General features: G+C 41.7%; 1 protein-coding gene across 1 annotated transcript in view; it reads right to left on the reverse strand.

Moving 5' to 3' along the window:
* The window catches only part of HADH (hydroxyacyl-CoA dehydrogenase), a 50,592-nt gene that overhangs the window by 26,487 nt on the left and 5,531 nt on the right, over positions 1–18,574 (reverse strand). The window contains exon 2 of the mRNA XM_036763310.1: positions 638–766. Coding sequence (XP_036619205.1) covers positions 638–766 — 129 coding nt within the window. The remainder of the gene's footprint in view (positions 1–637; positions 767–18,574) is intronic.

Here is an 18,574-nt window from a genome sequence, read left to right on the forward strand (position 1 = left end):
TGATGTAAGGAATGGTAGGTTAATTCAAGAATACAACTTAAATTATGATTTGTGCCAAATTTGGTAAAAATCAACAAAGTCACTCCAATGTTACCTTAGAAGACAAAGAATTACACAAATCCAAAATGCCAAGGGGTCAAGTTAAAATTGAGCACAGATAGTTAGATTCACTTAGAGGTCCCGGGCTTGTATCCCAGTCTGCTATTCAATCTCTAAGTGATCTTCAAAGAGTCATGGAGCCTCAGTTCCTTCATCTGTAAGATAATGAAGCTGTATCAGATGGCCTCTGAGGTCCCCTCAGCCCCTGGAGGTCTCAAATATTTGTACAGGCCAGCTCAAAAAAGGGAAATATTTGCAACAGGCTGACTGAGAAACCAAGAACAGAGTCCCTGGTCAGCAACGGTGTACCAAGGAATTCTGGTGGAGCTCGCCAGCATCAGAGTCCCCATCAGGGTTTCTCTGATTCCCATGTTCCCAACTACTCTTTGAGGCTCTTGAATCATGAAAGCATGCTCAACATCCCTACCCCTCACCACTGTGCTTGCTCAACAGAAAAGTGCTACACTTTACCCCATACAAAGAGCATGATCAGTCTCCAAGTGGTTTGATTTGAAGGTTATCAAGACAAAGATGTTACCTGAGGATTCTCTGCAAATTTCTTTTTGGCAACTCTCTGGAGGTTTTCTTCAATTCCTTTTTTGGACTTGGCCAGGATCTCGTCTGTTTGGTCCACTAATACAACCGTGTGTCCAGTTGATGCGGCAACCTGAGACAAAAGAAAGACCGTCCAAAAAAGTAAATTGATCAAAAAGGGATTAAAATGTTCATGACAAATGAGCGAATCTGAAACGGGAATCTCAAGCTTTTTGCCAGCACAACCAAGATCTGCTGTTATAATTATTGAGACTAACTTTGGGAACTCTTGACTCACATTTAGGCAAAACATAAAAATGCTAGGTTAGCAGTGTGACCCTGGGCAGGGTCATTAAACCTCTCTGTGCCTAAGTTTGATTTGGTGGCTTCTAAGGGGGTAAATGAGGCAGAAAGATGGATGGCTCAATGGATAGAGTACTGGGCCTGGAGTCAGGAAGACTTGAGTTCAAATCTAGTCCCAGACACTTACTAGCTATGTGACCTTGGGCAAGTCACTTAACCTCTTTGCCTTAATCTACAGGAGAAAGAAATGGCAAACCACGCCAATATCCCTGCCAAGAAAACCCCATAAAAGTTGGACATGACTGAACAACAACAATCAAGGGGGGAAAACTATAAAAATTCAAGCAAGATTATAACAATAAACTCCTGTGCCTCAGTTTCCTCCCAGGCAGTTATAATCACCTCTGATCTCACAGGAATATTACTGCAAAGAGGAAATGATGTATTACTGAAGTGTGAAACCCTGGGCAAATATTCAAGCAAGCTTAACTCTTGTTTGTTTTTAAGGGACAGCCCAAGCAGATGCAGTCAATCAACAGGTATTTATACTAGATACAAGGTAACAGGGGAGGCTACTAGTAGCAAGGGGTCTGAACAAAGACTTCATTCATGTAGAAGGAGGCAAGTGAACTGAGTTTCACCGGAAACAAGATCGTAAGAGACAAGATTTGGAGGGAGTGTGTTCCAGGCAAAAGCCTAGTGACTACAGATACGTAAGACAAAAAATAACGAGGCCATTTTAGCAGCTGATCAGTCAACAAGCATTTATTAAATACCTACTATGTGCCAGGCACTGTGCTAAGCACCAGGGATAGTGTACTTATTCTCCTCTCAAAGGAGCCCACCAAATGATCTTCCTAAGTCAGGCATAGGCCTGGTCATATCCCCACTCAAAAACCCTACAACTGCTAGAATAAAATGCCAACCAATAAGCCTATATTCAAGGCCCTTAATACTGGCTCCAACCTACTTTCCAGTCTAAGTTCACATTACTCCTCCATTCACAGTGTCCACTCCAGAAAAAAATGGACTGTCAGCTGTTCTAGGAATTTAACACTCCATGTTCTATCTCAGGTTGCCCACTGTTTTCTTTTTTTTAATTATTATTTAACTTTTTCTTTTAAATTTTGGTTTCCAGATTCTCTCCTTCCCTCCTACCTCTCCTCTACTCACTGAGAAGGCAAACATTATGATAAAAACATGTGAAATCATACAAAACGTTTCCAAATTAGCCATATCTCCCTCACCAAGAAAAATGAAAGAGAAGAAAGAAAAAAAAAGTAAAAAATGAAGCAAGAAAATGTACTTCAATTCGCACTGAGATTTCATTAGTCCTCTCTGGAGGTGGATCACATTTTTTCATCATGAGTGGGTTGGAATTTTCTTGGCTCACTCTACTGATCAGAGTAGCCAAGTCTTTCACAGTTGATATTACAGTGTATGATGTTCTCCTGGTTCTACTCAGCTCACTTTGCATGAGTTCATATATATGTCTCCCCAGGTTTTTCTTATAGCACAATAGTTCTCCATCACAATCATGTGCTATAACTTGTTTGGCCATTCCCCAACTGATGAGCATCCCCTCAACTTCCAATTCTTTGCCACCACAATAAGAACTGCTTTCTCTTTTTCTGTTCTCTTTGGGGTACAGACTGTGTTGGTAAGCAAAATGGCCTTTGTTTTCTTTGAGTAATTCAGTGAGCCTTACTAGGTACTAAGCCCGAGGTCCAAACCCCTAATAGGTGTGAAACCTATGTGGGTGTGGATTGGCAACTAAGGTGGGGCCCAAGGTGGGGCTAACTCCAGGGAGGGCCTAGTTTACATGTCTGGGACAGCAGAGGCTTTTAGACCACGTGGGTTTAAGTCCACCTCTTTGTGACGATTCTAGGTCACGTGGGTGAGTCGCATGTGTGACTCACCCCTGACGTTGAAAAGATATAAAAACCAGGGGTTGGCCGTCTGTTCCTTGGAGCTCTTTGCTGCAGCAGCGGTGGCGGGTGACTCTGGGCCAGCCCTTGTTCTGAGCTCCCGGGCTGAACCTAGATGTTGGTAACTATGAATTGTATTGGGTCTGTCTGTTGATATTTGTAATTTGTTTGTATTTTGTTCTGAAGTTCAGGGTGCTGGCTTTTCCCCTAAACTAAGTGAATGCTGTTTGTATGCTGAATTAAAAGTAAGCTTGTCAACCCCTTTACCTTGCTTTCCTTAGTTAAGCAGATCAAAAGAACCTGTGCTGTTGGCAGCTTTCTGGGTGCTGGCTGTGGGTGGATCTTATACCCCCACAGAAGCTGCTAGCTGGATTGTGGAAACACAGGCCTAGTAGTGGTATTGCTAGATCAAAGGGTATGCACAGTTTTATAGCCCTCTGGGCATTACAAACTGTTTCCCAGAATGGTTGGACCAATTCACAATTCCACTTACTAGTGTACTTATTCTCCCCTCAATCCCTCCAGCATCTGTCATTTCTAACAGGTAGAGGTAGCACCTCAAAGTTATTTTAATTTTCATTTCTCTTATCAATAGTGATTTAGACCATTTTTTCATGACTATAAATAGCTTTGATTTCTTCTTCTAAAAACTGCCTGTTCATATCCTTTAATCATTTATCAATTGTGGAATGGCTCCTTTTTAATGACTCAATTCCTTAAATTTTTAAGAAATGAGGCCTTTATGAAAGAAACTTGCTGTAAAAATGTCTTGATATTACTTTACTGTCTATGGTACAGAACAAAATGTAATTTCCTTGATTATGTCTTTTATTAGATCTATTTTTGCTTTTGCTTTGTCTGAGAACAAGACTGCCACCTCTGCTTTTTGCTTTTTTTTTTTTACTTCATCTGAAGTATAATAGATCCTACTCCACCCTTGTATTTTAACTGTGTATGTCTTTTTGTTTCAAACAACAAATTGTTGGCTTCTGGTTTCTAATCCATTTCTGTCTTATGGGTTAACTCATTCCATTCACATTCAGTTATGATTACTGTGTATTTCCCTTCCTCCTATTTTCTTTTGTTTATCTTTCTTTTTATCCTGTCCCCCCTCAAAAGTCTGTTTTCCTTTTGACTACTGACTACCTGACTCTGCCCTCCTCCCCCAATAACTCTTATCTTTTACTTCTTATTTCCCTACTGGGGAAGGTAGATTTCTATACACAAATGAGTGTATTTCTGTATATGTATTCTTCCGTCTTTGAAACAATTCCAATAATAATGAGGTTTAAGCATTGCCTGCCACCCTCCCATTTCCCCCTCTACTGGAGAAGCTTTTCCTTATATGTCTCTTTTTTCATCAGAAAATTTTCCCCGTTCTACCTGTCCCTTCCCCCTTTTCCTACTGCATCCCTGTTTCTCACCCCTACTTTTTTTTTGAGATCACTGCAACATAACTGACTCACATCCATGCCCTCTTTCTTTCTTTTTCTTTTCGTTGCATGCTCAATTCATTGATCTGCTCTCTATGTTATTGCTTTAAGAATTGAGAGATAGAGATTTTCCTCTAAGCGCTGCCTTTGACTGCATCCCATAAATTTTGGTATGTTGTCTCATTGTTGTCATTCTCTTTAATGAAATTATAGATTGTTTCTATGATGTGTTCTTTGACCCACTTATTCTTTAGGATTATGTTATTTAGTTTCCAATTAATGTTTAATCTTTCTTTCCAATGTCCTTTATTAAATGTAATTTTATTGCAGTATGATCCAAAAAGCATGCTTTTGATATTTCTGCTCTTCTGCATTTGGTTGCATTTTGATGTCTTTATACAGTCATTTTTTGTGTAGGTGCTATGTACCATTTCATTTTCTCCAGAGGTCTATCGTATCTAACTTTTCTAAGAAAATTCTATTCACTTCCTTAACTTTTGTTTGTTTTTTGTTGGATTTATGTAGTTCTGAGAGGGGAAAGTTGAGGACCCCACCTTTAGTTTTACTGTCTATTTCCTCCTGTAACTCATTTAACTTTTTTAAAAATTTAGATGCTATACCATTTGTTGCATATGTTTAGTATTGCAAAATAGTTTCCTTCTTTATCTCTTTTAATTAGGTCTATTTTTGCTTTTGCTTTTTTTGAGATAATTGCTACCCCTGCTTTTTTACTTCAGCTGAAGCATAATAGATTCTGCTTCAATACATCCCATTGATATTTACAATTACACCAAACTATATTTCCCTCCATGTTATTTTCCCCATCTCCCTCTCCCTCTCCCTCTCTCTCTCTCTCTCTCTCTGTCTCTCCCCTTTCACAAGTGGTTTACTTCTGAACACCACCTCCTCTAATCTGTCCTCCCCTATATCATTCCCTCTCCCCACCTCTTATACCCATCCCTTCTTACTTCCCTATAAGGGTAAGACAGATTTCTATATCCAACTAGGTTTGTATATTATCCCCTCTCTGAGCCAATTCTAATGAGAATAAGGTTCAAGAGTTTCCTGCCACCCCCAACTTCCACCTTCCTCTCAACTGTAATAGCTTTCTTGTGCCTCCTTTATGAGAGAGAATTTACCCCGTTCTACTTCTCCCTTTCTCCTTCTCCCAGTGCATTCCACTTTCTTACCCCTTAATTTTGTTTTTTGGGGATATCATTGTTTCAACAATTTGGCTAGCAGCTGCTGTGGGGGGGGGGGTATAAAACCAACAACAACCAGCTCACAGAATGCTGCAAGCCCAGGTCCTTTTGATCTGCTTTACTAAGGAAAGCAACTTTAGGGGGATAACAAGCTTACTTTAATTCAGCATACAAATACCATTCACTTAGTTCAGGGGAAAAAGACAGCACCCTGAACTTCTGAGCAAATACAAACAAATTACAAACATTGACAGACAGGTCAAATACAATTCATAGTTACCAACATCTAAGTTCAGCCCAGGAGCTCATAACAAGGGCTGGCCCAGAGTCACACGAGCCACCACTGCTGGGGGTCAGAGCTTCTAAAAAAGATAGCCAACCCTTGGTTTTATATCTTTTTCAGGGTCAAGGGTGAGTCACACATGCGACTCACCCATGTGGACTAAAATCCTCACAAAGAGGAGACTTAAACCCACATGGTCTAAAAGCCTCTGATGTCACAAACGTGTCACTCAAACCCATGTAAACTAGGTTTTCCCTTGAGGCAAGGAGGTCATCAAGGACTCCTAATTTAATCAAGGAAATAAAGGCCAAACTCTTCAAGGGCACTTGGTTGAACTAAGTGCTAAGAGCCCATTTTGATTGCCAACACAATCATCCATTATAGCAAACTCACATTCTCATCCTCTGTCTATATATATTCCTTCTAATTGCCCTAAGAGTGATAAATAAAGTTCTTAAAAGTTGTAAGTAACATCTTCCCAGTGGGAACATAAACAGTACAACCTTATTGAATCTCTTGAGTCTTGCATTTGAAAATCAATTTTTTGTTCAGCTCTGGTCTTTTCATTAGGAATTCTTAAAAGTCCTCTATTTTATCAAAAACCATTTTTCCCCATGACAGATTTACTCAGTTTCACTGGGTAGGTGATTCTTGTTTGTAATCCTGGCTCCTTTGCCTTCCAGAATATCATATTTCAAGCCTTCTAGGTCCTTTAATGTAGGAGTTGCTAAATCCTGTGTAATCCTGACTGTGGCTCCATGATATCTGAATTGTTTCTTTCTGCTTCCAATATTTTCTCCTAGGCCTGGGAGCTTTGGAATTTGGATATGATATTCCTGAGTTTTCATTTTAGTATCTCTTTTGGGATATAATTGGTAGATTCTTTCAATTTCTATTTTTGTCCTCTGGTTCTAAGACATCAGAGCAGTTTTCCTTGATAATTTCTTGAAATATGATGTCCAGAATTCTTAATCATGGCTTTCAGGTAATCCAATAATTCTTAAATTATCTCTCCTGGATTTATTTTCCAGGCCAGTTGCTTTTCCATTCAGTTATTTCACATTTTCTTCTATTTTTTTCATTTGGTTGATTCTTGATGTCTCATGGAGTAATTAGCTTCTACTTGCCCAATTCTAATTTTTAAGGAATTATTTTCTTCATTGAGTTTTTGTACCTCCTTTTCAATTTGGCCAGTTCTACTTTTTAAGGAGTTGTTTTCTTCAGTGAAGTTTTGCATAACTTTTTTTTCATTTATTGTGCTTCCTTAACCAAGCTACTGATTCCCTTTTCATGCTTCTCTTGCATTACTCTCATTTATTTCCCCAATATTTCTTCTACCTCTTATTTGATTTAAAAATAAAAATTTCAGCTCTTCCCACAGTTCTTTTTGGGCCTGAGACCAATTCACATTTTCTTTGAGGATTTGCACATGGCTTTTTGACACTGTCCTCTTCTAAGTTTGTACCTAGATCCTCCCTTTCACTATGGTAACTTTCTATGGTCAGGTTCTTTTTGTTGTTGTTGTTTAATTTCCCAGCCCATTTCATGACTTTTCACTTTATGTTAAAGTTGAGATCTGCTCCTGGAGTGTGGAGGGCACTGTCCCAAATTTCTTGTGGTAGTACTCAGGGCCTAGCTGCACTAGAGATGAGGCCTTGCTTCTATTCTGCCTTGGGTGTGGATTTGCCTCTGGCTTGGTCAGGCACCAACCCAGTGAGACAGACCTTTCCTACTAACCCTCCAAGCTGTCTTGGTCTGGAAAACTGCTTCACTGCTCCAGAATTGGTTTTGAGGAGTTATTCTAAGGTTGTGTGGAGGAGAATTTGGGAGAACTGAGCCAAGTTCCTGCCCCACTCTACCACTTGGCTCCAGAAGTCTATGCTTTCATTCTACGTAAGCTCCTTTTAACTGCTCTAATAATGACAAAGTTCTTAGGAGTTGCATATATCATCTTCCCATATAGGAATGAAAACAGTTTAACTTTATCGAGTCCCTCATGATTACTCTTTCATGTTTACTTTTGCATGGTTCTCTTGAGTCTTGTATTTGAAAGTCAAATTTTCTATTCAGCTCTGGTCTTTACATCAGGAATGCTTAGAAGCTCTCCATCTGGGGCAGCTAAGTAGCACAGTGAGTAGAGCATCAGCCCTGGAGTCAGGAGGACCTGAGTTCAAATGTGGCCTTGGATATTTGACAGTTTTTAGCTGTGTGACCTTGGGCAAGTCACTTAACCCCAACTGCCTTGCCTTCTACCCTCCAAAAAAAACTCTTCTATTTCAGTAAATATCCTTTCCCCCTCAGAAGGATTATATTCAACTCTGCTGGTCAAACTCATTTTTTGTTTGCTTATCTTCCTAGCCTATTTCTTCACTTTAAACTTCTATGTTAAAGTTGGGCTCTGCTCACCTTGGGGTAGGAGGCACTGTCCCAAGCTTCAGGCTTTCTTTGTGCTGCTGTTCTGAGCCCTAGTTCTGGGGGTCTGAAAGTTTTTGATGCTGCCAAGGTGGTGTAATGTGAGGAGAGGTGTGCTCACTGCTCTCCTGGTCTGTGCTCTGGTCTTTATAGGAAGGGGCCCCGGCTCCTCTGCAGTTGCAAGTGCAGAGCCAGCACTCCTCTTGGTCCTGGAACTGCAAATAGGTCCCCTGCTCTCCCGCAGCCACAAATGCTAGAGCTCCTTCTTGCCTTGTAACTGCCATCAGATTTCCTGCTCCCTTGCAACTGACCACAACCACTCCTTTCCACCCTGGAACTTCAATCCAGAACTGTGTATTGTTAATAGAGTTGTCAATCGGTGCCAGCTGCACCCAGGGCCTACAAAAAGGTTGCCTGAAATCTCTTTCTGACCAGTTGTCCAAGCCCCCCTACCGTCTCTGGGCTGAGAGCTCCTGAAGCTGCTGGATCTTACTGAAAAAACACACCAGCAAGAAAGCAAAGTAATTAAAAGACTTGCTAGGCAACTGTTTCAAGAGGACAAAGCATGTGTGTCAAATGACCCTGCAGTCAAAGTGATTGAGGAGATAAAATTATGTTTATTTTCCCAGTTCACCTGGGATGAGTAAAGCTTAACTCAACTAGAAAGTGAAAAAGAAAATCAGGTTTGGAGATGAGTTGTTGACTGATCCTATCAGTTTCATTACAGGTGAAGCAGTGCAAGAAATAGCATTTATTAGTGAAATCTGGGACCAAGTTTCCCTTCCTGCCCAGCCAGGTAATTCTGCCATTCTTCAAAATCCTGATTCAGTTGAAGGACTGAGCTCGGGGACCTGGAAAGCCACATGTGGCCTTGGGGCCACAGGTTCCCCACCCCTGGTTAAGTAATAGGAGGGCAAGGTAGCGAAGTAAAGTAGAGGAGTCAGGAGGGATAGGAAATAGGAGATACACACAAATGTAAAAACAAATATCAGAAGTAGAATCTGTTAGGAAAAGTATATGTTTATATATGTGTGCCTGTGCGCATATATGTATGTGTGTGTATATATACATACACACACACACACATATACACGTACATATATATACACACACATACACATATATATACAAGTATATATATACATGTATATACGTATATATGTGTGTGTATACATATATATAAAAATATATCCACATTTAATTGTAGCCTGGGGGGGAAGAGGGGAGGAAAAAAGAACAAAGTAAAAAGTATATAGCAGAGAACAAAAGAAAACCTACAAGGAAGCAGAGAAAAGATGGATAGCTCTCAACACAATGTGTAGTATTTAATATATAGGCTTTCTTGAAATGGAAATTTATTGCTACATATTTTGAATCTTCTCTGTTCTGATGTGCACATATGTGTTTTTTTCTTATTTTATATTTGTTTTAATATTTAAGTTTATAATATGCAAAAAAAGAAAAAAGAAAAACAAAATTCATCTGGAAGACCAAAAAAAAAAATGTTGGAGGATCTTACCTCTCTAAACCATTCTTTCTGGTCCCATGAAGGGCCAAGACTTGAAACCTCAGTAGAAGTTTGTAAATTTGTTTTTAGAAATTCTATTCCTACTTCTCCATTCCAGCTTCTCCCTTGGCCATCCAGGAGATATGTAAGAAAGGTCACCCCTAACCAAGACCAAATTTGGACCCAGAGAGGTCATGAGAATGGAACAACTACAGAAGAAGAAGGGGGAAATTTAATCACCTGTGAACAATAATTGTCACTCACACAGCACATTAAATTTTCCACAGCACTTTCCATATATATTCTCCCATTTGAACCTCACAAGCACGCTGTGAGGGAGGTACTACAGATGGTATTTTCCATTTTACAGATGAAGAAACTGAAGCTTGGAAAGATAAGTGACTTATAGTCACATAGCTAATAAGCATCAGAGCCAGGATACGAGTCCAGGTCTCCCCTGAGTGTAAGTCTAACAAGTGTCCCCTACCTGTCCACCACACCATATTGAGAGTCTCGTGAATTTTTTTCTATTAGGATAAAAGCTCCAAGCTCCAATTTCTAGTCTATTTCATAGCAACGCTACCATTGTAGGACTGTACAGAACACTGTCCCAGGGGCTGGATAAGATACCAAGGTGAAGGAGACAATCTAGTAGGAGGGATACAATGTATATACAAGAAAGGTATTAATACAAGAGAGCTGGAGAAACCTTGCGGCTTGCCCTGAGTCCTATGTCCAATAAGCAAGCCTGGAAGTGTGTCAATGCTCATGCCAGGCAGAAATTCTAATGGAAGACTGCCCAGTGGACTGTGCAGAAACTTTAACTCAAAGTAGTCACACAGAGGAGTATTTTTAGAGTAGAGTGGTATAAAAATAGCCAAGGTGGACACTGGGCTCAAGGCCACACAAATGCACTAAGAAATCAAATGGTGGTTTTGAGAGAGGGGATGAATGTGGCTGGGTTGGGGGTTGGGGGAAGGGAAGAATAGCTACCACCAGACCTGCAGCATGCCTCATGTCTTCTAACTTTAGCAGTGAATCCTTATATTAAATCAAATGGTGTGGTAACAACTCTCTTTGTTTTCAGGACAATTCCTTTTATATGTCCCAGCTTTGTTCAGTTTTTTTTTTCAGTTGTGTCCAACTCTTTGTGAACCCATTTGGGGTTTTCTTGGCAAGGATACTAGAATGGTTTCCATCTCCTTCTCCAGCTCATTTTACAGATGGGGAACTGAGACAAATAGGGTTAAGTGACTTGCCCAGGGTCACACAGTTAATAAGTGTCTGAGGCCAGATTTGAACCCAGAAAAAGGAGTCTTCCTGACTCCAGGCCCAGAACTTTATCTACTTCACCACCTAGCTGCCCATTGTTCTTAATAACAACTTACATTTATATATCACCTTAAGCTTTAAAAGGTGTTTTCCCCAACTGAAACTTGCATTATTATAATGATTGAGCTTAGCCCTGAAGATGAAAAAACCCACCTCCTTCTCTTCTTTGTGGAGGTGGGTGCTATGGGTATGAAATACCGCATACGGTGTCAGACTTGGCTGATGTTTTGCTTAATATGGCTAACCCGTGCTTTCTCCCTTCCTCCTTTTTCTATTCTATTCTTTGATATCAAAGCAAGGGAGAGAGGAGGGACATATTCAGCAGTGAAGATGATGTTTTTTGGGGAAAAAACCCCAAAACAAAAACACTGGGTCATCTGTCCCAAATAAACTGAGTCCAATGTAAGCCTTTCCAAATCCACAGAATTTGGTTCACTATTCCATGAGCCTGAGAAGGTGATCCCAACATACAGGCTTCTAGCTCCACCAAAAAAGCAACCTTCCAGGCAGGAGTTGAGGTTCCTTCTTCCCGGAGTCCTTAGGGCTAAGAGTAAGTTAGTCCTCAATCAGCCTCCACCAGCTGCCTCTCATTCTTAATGCGAGATTTCCATTTTCTTTCCTCATGCCATGTGTCAAGTCAAGTCACCATGGCATCGTAGTCAATCAACAAAGCATTTACTAAGCATCTACTGTCCCAGTAACCATGCCTCAAAGGGACACAAAGACAAAAAACAAATAGAAAACACTTAATAAATGCTTGTTGATTCAATATAAACTCCTTGAGGTGAAAACTGTCTGCTTCTTTAAGGGGATTTGGCTCAGTGCCCAGCACATGGTTGGCATTTAATAAATGGATGCTGGGGAAACAAGAGGTATACATTTAGTAAACAGGAAATACATATAAAGCACATACAAGGGAAGGTAATTTCCTGGGCGGGGGAAGGAGGATGCAGGTAGAATTGAGAAGGGAACACATTTCAGGCAGCCAGGCAAAGGCACAGAGGCAGAAGACAGAACATCTGGATGAAGATGAGCACAAAGGATTGCAGTATACAGAAAGGAAGTATTTATTAAGCACCTACTATTATTGAAGATGAGCACAAAGGAATGCAGTATACAGAAAGGAAGCATTTATTAAGCACCTACTGTTACTAAGCACTTTACAAATATCACCTCATTTGATCTTCAACAGCCCTGACAGAGAGATAACATTATTATACAGTTTAGGAAACCAAAGCAGACAGAAGTGAAGTGAATTTCTCTGGGTTACACACCTAGGAAGTGTCTGGATTTGACTCAGGTCTTCCTGATTCCAGGTCCAGGACTCTAACCAGTGTACCACTTAGCTCCCTCTAGCGTAGAAGGGAAGAAATGTGGAATAAGCCAGGAAAGTAGGCTGGAGCCAGATTGTGAAGGGCTTTCCAGAACAGTCCTGGGCTCTGACAGCTGGGTGGATGATGGATGACAGTGCAGGCAAATGGAAACCAGCAAAATCAACCAAATCAAGAAGGTTCTTCACTAAAATCAAGAAGGTTCTTCATTAAATATCCACATCTTTAGTTAACAAAAACTTGGAAGCTTTTTAAGACCCCCATCTCTCTGTCAGGTTAAAGACAGCCTACCTTTCTAGCTCACTTCCACTAGTCTCCATCTACTCTACAGTCTAACCAAGATGAACTATTTATTGTTTGCCATTTTTACTCTTTCTGGACTCTGCGACTTTTTTGCCCATACAGTTGTCCAGGCTAAGAACCTCTCTCACCCACCCTTCCACCTGCTGAAATCTTTCCCAAGCCTAGCTCAGAAGCCACCTCTTCCATGAGGCCTTCACTGACTTCCACTCCCATGGAAGTGCTGAAGTGGACAGAGCATTGGACTTGGTATCAGAAGACCTGACTTCAAATCTAGCCTCAGACATGTCCTAGCTCAGTGATCCTGGGCAAGTCACTTTACCTGGCTGCCTCAGTTTCTTCAACCACAAAATGGGGATAAAAATAGCACCTACACTCAAATGAGATAATATTCGTGCTTTGCCCATGGTAGATGCTTACTCAATACTGGTTCCTTCCCTCACCTCCAAAGTGGCGAAGGAACTTTCTACCATTAGACCTCACAAAGCACTTTTCTTACACCCTACCTCCTGTGCATTTGTCTCCCACTCAAATTCCTTCCTGGGGTGTGGATCCCATTCGGAGCTCTCAAAAGCTATTTAGGCCAATATTTTACAAGACCTGGTAGGATCTACCAAGTGTGAATACAAAAGCATTTATTAACCACTTACTACATGCCAAGGACTGTTCTAAGGACTGGGGATATAAATACAAAAGCAAAGAGAGCACCCCTCTAACTGGGAAAGACAGCAGACATTGAGGTGAAGGCCCAGGAGGGACACCGTGGTCCAGAAAGGTATGGGATGTTAGTGGGAGCAAACTGACTCATGCCTCCCAGGAGCAACGGCAGAGTTGATCTGATCGAGGTTCCAGAAGTAGAGGGGAGGCAAGGGCACAGAAGGGTTATTTGTACTCCACTGTTGTGGAGAAGACAGATGCAGAGTAGAGGATGGAATAAAGCATGCCTGGGGCCTGCCTGAAATAGGCGGCCAGGTGGCCAGTCATGGATCTGAACAGGGGCCTCGGCAGAAGTGCTAGATGATAGGAAAGAGTTAAGTCCTCAAGGGCATGGTTTCTAGTGCTGCAGCCTTGTCATCCAGGCCAGGGAGGAGGGAGTGAGGTATGTATGTGTGCTGCTCCAGGGCCAACCTAAGTCCAGAGACGGTCAAGGGGAGCTACCAAATGACGACCTTAAGGCAGCTGCTGACATGGTGGATGGAGTGCCAGACCAGGAGTCAGGAAGACCTGAATTCAAATCAGAAGCCTTTAGACACTTCCTCACGGTGTGACCCTGGACACTGTCACTTTACTTCTGTCTGCCTCAGTTTCTTCAACAGTAAAATGGGCTAATAATAGTACCTACCTCCTAGAGTTGTGAGACAACATTTGTAAATCGCTTAGCAAAGTACCCGGAGCATAGGAGAGGCTTAATAAAGGCTCCTTATTTCCTTAAGCAATTTAAGAAAGGAAGGTGTGAAGGGGTTATAAATGCTCCCACCTACAGGAAGTACCAGTGCAGATAAAATCACAGATTTGGTTAGAGCTGAAAAAGAACTTGGAAACCTTTTGCAAAACCCTCATTTCATACGCAAGGGGAGAAAGTTTTCCAAGTCATCTCATTTGATCCTCACCACAACCCATTATTAATATTATCCCCAATTTACAGGCTGAGAGAGGTTAAGTGACTTGCCTGGGGTCACACAGCTAGTAAATGACTAGGGTGTGATCTGAATCGAACTCTTCCTGACTCCAAGTCCAATGCTCTTTCCACTATCCATCATTATAGTGAAATAAGAGAAGAAGGGAATAAGTATTAAGTAAGTGCCTACTGTGCACCAGGTATTTTCTAAGCTTTACAATACTATCTCATTTAAGATACAAGTGTCTTCCCCCCCCCCCCACCCCGTCCCCTATAGAGCATGCCTAGTTACCATTCCTGGTTCCAGGTGACCATGTGGGAGCTGGTGGGGGCAGGGTGGTGGTGAGAGGAGATGCTACTTCCACCCAGGTGTAACATACACCTGATGATGCACAAAAGTAACCTCTAGTCCTCCCACCCCTCTTCCTCTTGGGAACAACTCTCCAGGTAAGAGAAGGGAAAGGATGTATAATTTCATTAATGAAATCCCCCTGCCAAAGAGTAAGCTCTATAAAGGCAGGGACAGCATCTATCCTAAACTTTGTATTCCTGCCACCTCCAGTACCTTCTAGGGAGCTCTGCATATAGTACTTTCTTATTAAATACTGATTTATTAAACAGTCTTATATTAACTGTAAGAGGGGCAGCTAGGTCTCAAAGTGGATAGAGTGCTGGGCCTGGAGTTGGAAGACTCATCTCTCTGGGTTAAAATGTGGCCCCTGCCACTTACTAGCTGTGTGATCCTAGACTAGACACAACCCTGTTTGCCTTGGTTCCCCATCTGTAAAATGAGCCAGAGAAGGAAATGGCAAAACCTTTCCACTATCTTTGTCAAGAAAATCCCAGATGATTACATGCCCGTCTTGTGAGGCAGCTGGGAGGAGAGGGAAGGACAGAAAATTTGGAACTCAAAAACTTGTGGAACTGAATGCTGTAAACTAAAAATAAATAAATAAATTTAAAAAATAAATAAATAAAAATCCCAAATGAGGTCATGAAGATCAGACATAACCGAAATGACTGAACAACAATCAAAAGTAAATATAAAAGATATTAAATATAAAAATAAATGGTTCCTTGGATTTCTCTCCTCTCCCCCAACAAACAACCGTGGAATCTGCTGCCGCTCTGTCCCAACTCACTGCCATGGGGAGATAGTTCTCTGCTCTCCCTCAGAGAGGATACAGCAAAGCTTCTTGGGCTGACCCCAGCCCAGGATCCGACTTAAAGTGCAGACCTCATTTACAACACACCAGGCACAATCTTTCTTTTTTCCTAGTGCTAGAAAGAGAACTGAAGCTGCCCCCTGCCATCATAGGACTTTTGAAAGCAGCAGCCCTAACTCCATGTTCAGTCTAGAGACAGTATGGTATAATTCAGAGTAGTCGGTTTGGGGTCGGATGACCCAGGTTTGAATCCCGGCTTTGCCCCTTAATACCTATATGACTGTGAGCAAGTCACTTCAACTTTTCTGCACTTTGGGTTTCCTCAATTGTAAAATGAAAGAGGTCAGATCCCCTTTAACTCTATCTATGATCCTACAATCTTATGATTCACAAATTCTCACCTCTTCTCAGTAATACAGAATCACAGCTGCCTATGTAGAAACCGCCCCTCTCTCCCCCTCTACTCCTCATGCGCTCATCCCAATTCCCTTCAGCCCTAGCCTTCCCCAAGTTCCAAGCCAGCTCTACATTCTCCTTCTAGGGCGCCCTCTAGGCCTTTTCTATCATTAACAAACTTTCCTTCATTTTAGACATTTTCTTCTCTAGGTTCTTCCAACTTCAGCCAGAATGAACCAGACTCTCCCACAAGATACTGCATTCCTAAACATGTTCTAGGATACCGGGTATACTTTCACACACACACACACACACACACACACACACACCCTTTGTTCACATCCTACAGCAGTCTCTCTCATTACTTCATTTCATTCTAATCTTTAACCCTCATTGGTCAGCCGTTGTTTTCAAAGAGGACCAATGACATCACAGGGGATTAAAGTGAGGCCGAGTTGCACAAGTCATCAACCTCACTCTCTCTTCCAGAACCATCAAAATTCAGTGGCAAGACCAAAGTCAGGATGACTGGTGACGGCTTGAGATGCAGTGGATGACCTTGGCGTCTTCATGTCTGACCAAGCTCTACGGATCCACAGCACCTGCTCCAGTCGCCTTCATGGCCTTTGGAACAAATTGTTCTCATCTGCCCATTCTGCAGGAGGAAGTCTTTGTGTGCTTGAGGTGGACACCCCCCTAATTCACCTGTGGATCTGAGGCCTATCAGTCACCGTAGACCTGGTTTAGCCCATCTACCCCGAGGGTTTACCAGGATGTGACCACTACCTGTGCTACAGCTTTTTGAAGCCACAGGTGAGAGTTGAGTGAGAGGTGTGGACACCAAAGGGGTCAGCAAGCCCTCACATCAGAGGTACTAGACCTCCATACATAACCCATATATTTTCATCCTACCCAGACCCTAGCAATAGGTACCCACTGGCTCCCAGGTCATTCTCCCTTCTTTGTCAAGGAATGCAGTACTTCTCTGTCTTTCTATTTACAACTCCTGCCTTTGGGAACTTTAATATACATATTGGTATCCCCTCAAATACCCTGACCTCTCAATTTAGCCACCTCTTCAACTCTCATGATCACATACACCTTCGCTCTACCTCAGTGCTGTGATCATAACATCTCCCAGGTGTTCTACCTCTGAGACCCAGACTTCTGAAATTCCTCTGACCATCCACCTCTCCATGTGCCTCACTCTCCTTCTATCTATCCTTTACCCTCACCATGACCTCCAGTCCCTCTCTCCCAGGGACATTACCCCTGCTCTCACCTGACTTTCGCTCCATCCTAGAAAAACTGGTTCTACTTCAACCCAGAATCCCTAGTCACCTTATCTGATTTTTATTCATATCATTCCAAACATTATCTCAGAATTACTCTCACTACCCTTCTTCTCCCCTCCTCCCCACTTCCAGATGAAGGTCACATGACCATTTCAAATTTATACTATCCAGTCTCAACTGGGACCTCAGAGCCGCACACCAATCCTTGATCTATCATCCAGCTGTTGTCCCAAACCTCTTCTCTCCCCAAGGCTCCCATAGTGCCCCTCTCACTTACCTTCCTCTTTCTCAGGAGAAGATCTCACCCCATACTTTACTAAACAAACTGGAGTTATTTGCTGAGCTCACTCTTCTCCTTCATTATCTATCTCAAAATCTTTTTACACTATTTCTCAATTCTCTCTTCCTCTACTCCAGTCTCTGACAAAGAGGCAGCCCTTTTCCACATCAAGGCCAATCTTTATTTTTGTGTCCTTTATCTCCTACCTTCCCATACGTATCTCCTCTAGGAGCATGGCCCTTCAATGTCCCCCCTCTCTAATTTACCACGTCCATCTACTGGCTTCTTCCCTGTATCCTGTGAACATGTCCAGGTTGCCCAACCTCAAACAGATTTCACTTAACACAACTATCCCCCTAAGCTATCATTGTTGGAGATCTCTCTTCCTTTTCATAATCAAACTCACAGAAAAAGTTGTCTATCCACCTTAGCTCAGCCACTTCCTCTCCTCCCACACTTCTCAGTCCCTAGCAATCTGGCTTTCTACCTTCTTGGCAAAGATACTAGAGTAGATATGAAGAAACTAAGGCAAACAGGGTTAAGTGACTTGCCCAGGATCACAAAGTGTCTGAAGCCATATTTGAACTCAGAATGGTGAGTCTTGCTAACACCAGGCCCAGCACTCCATCCACTGCACCACCTAGCCGCCTACATCCCCTAAACTACAATGTAGGAAATGATGCGGAGAGAACCACTAAGAAAGCAATTAAATAGTTCTTTAGAGATATTCTATCTTTTCCAAATCAATAAAATATTTACTGAATATTTGCTGAAAAAATACAGCCAATAGAAAGAGATCCCCTTTAAAATAACGCAATGACCTCTACTATCCAAGGCTTACTTAGTGCTATAAACTCTCATGTCAGTGTTAGCATCAGGTGGAAGATGAACTGGCAATCATTTCGAGTCAGAAGATAAAGCATTAGATAAACAAACACATTAAACAAGTTAACTCCACTTAAATATTAACTCAATGGCAAAGCCTTCCAAGGGGAGGATGCTTAAAGTAGGAAAAATACAGGTAAAACATTACCTTCTTGGTAGTGAATAAAGAGGCCCATTTGCTATTTCAATATAAGTAATGAGTCATTTAATCTGCTTGATAAATTCACATAAATCTGCCACAAATGCATTCATGATCAAGTGAGCCATGAT

This window comes from Trichosurus vulpecula, chromosome 6 (genome assembly GCF_011100635.1).
Source record: "Trichosurus vulpecula isolate mTriVul1 chromosome 6, mTriVul1.pri, whole genome shotgun sequence".
In the NCBI taxonomy this organism is placed as follows: Eukaryota; Metazoa; Chordata; class Mammalia; order Diprotodontia; family Phalangeridae; genus Trichosurus; species Trichosurus vulpecula.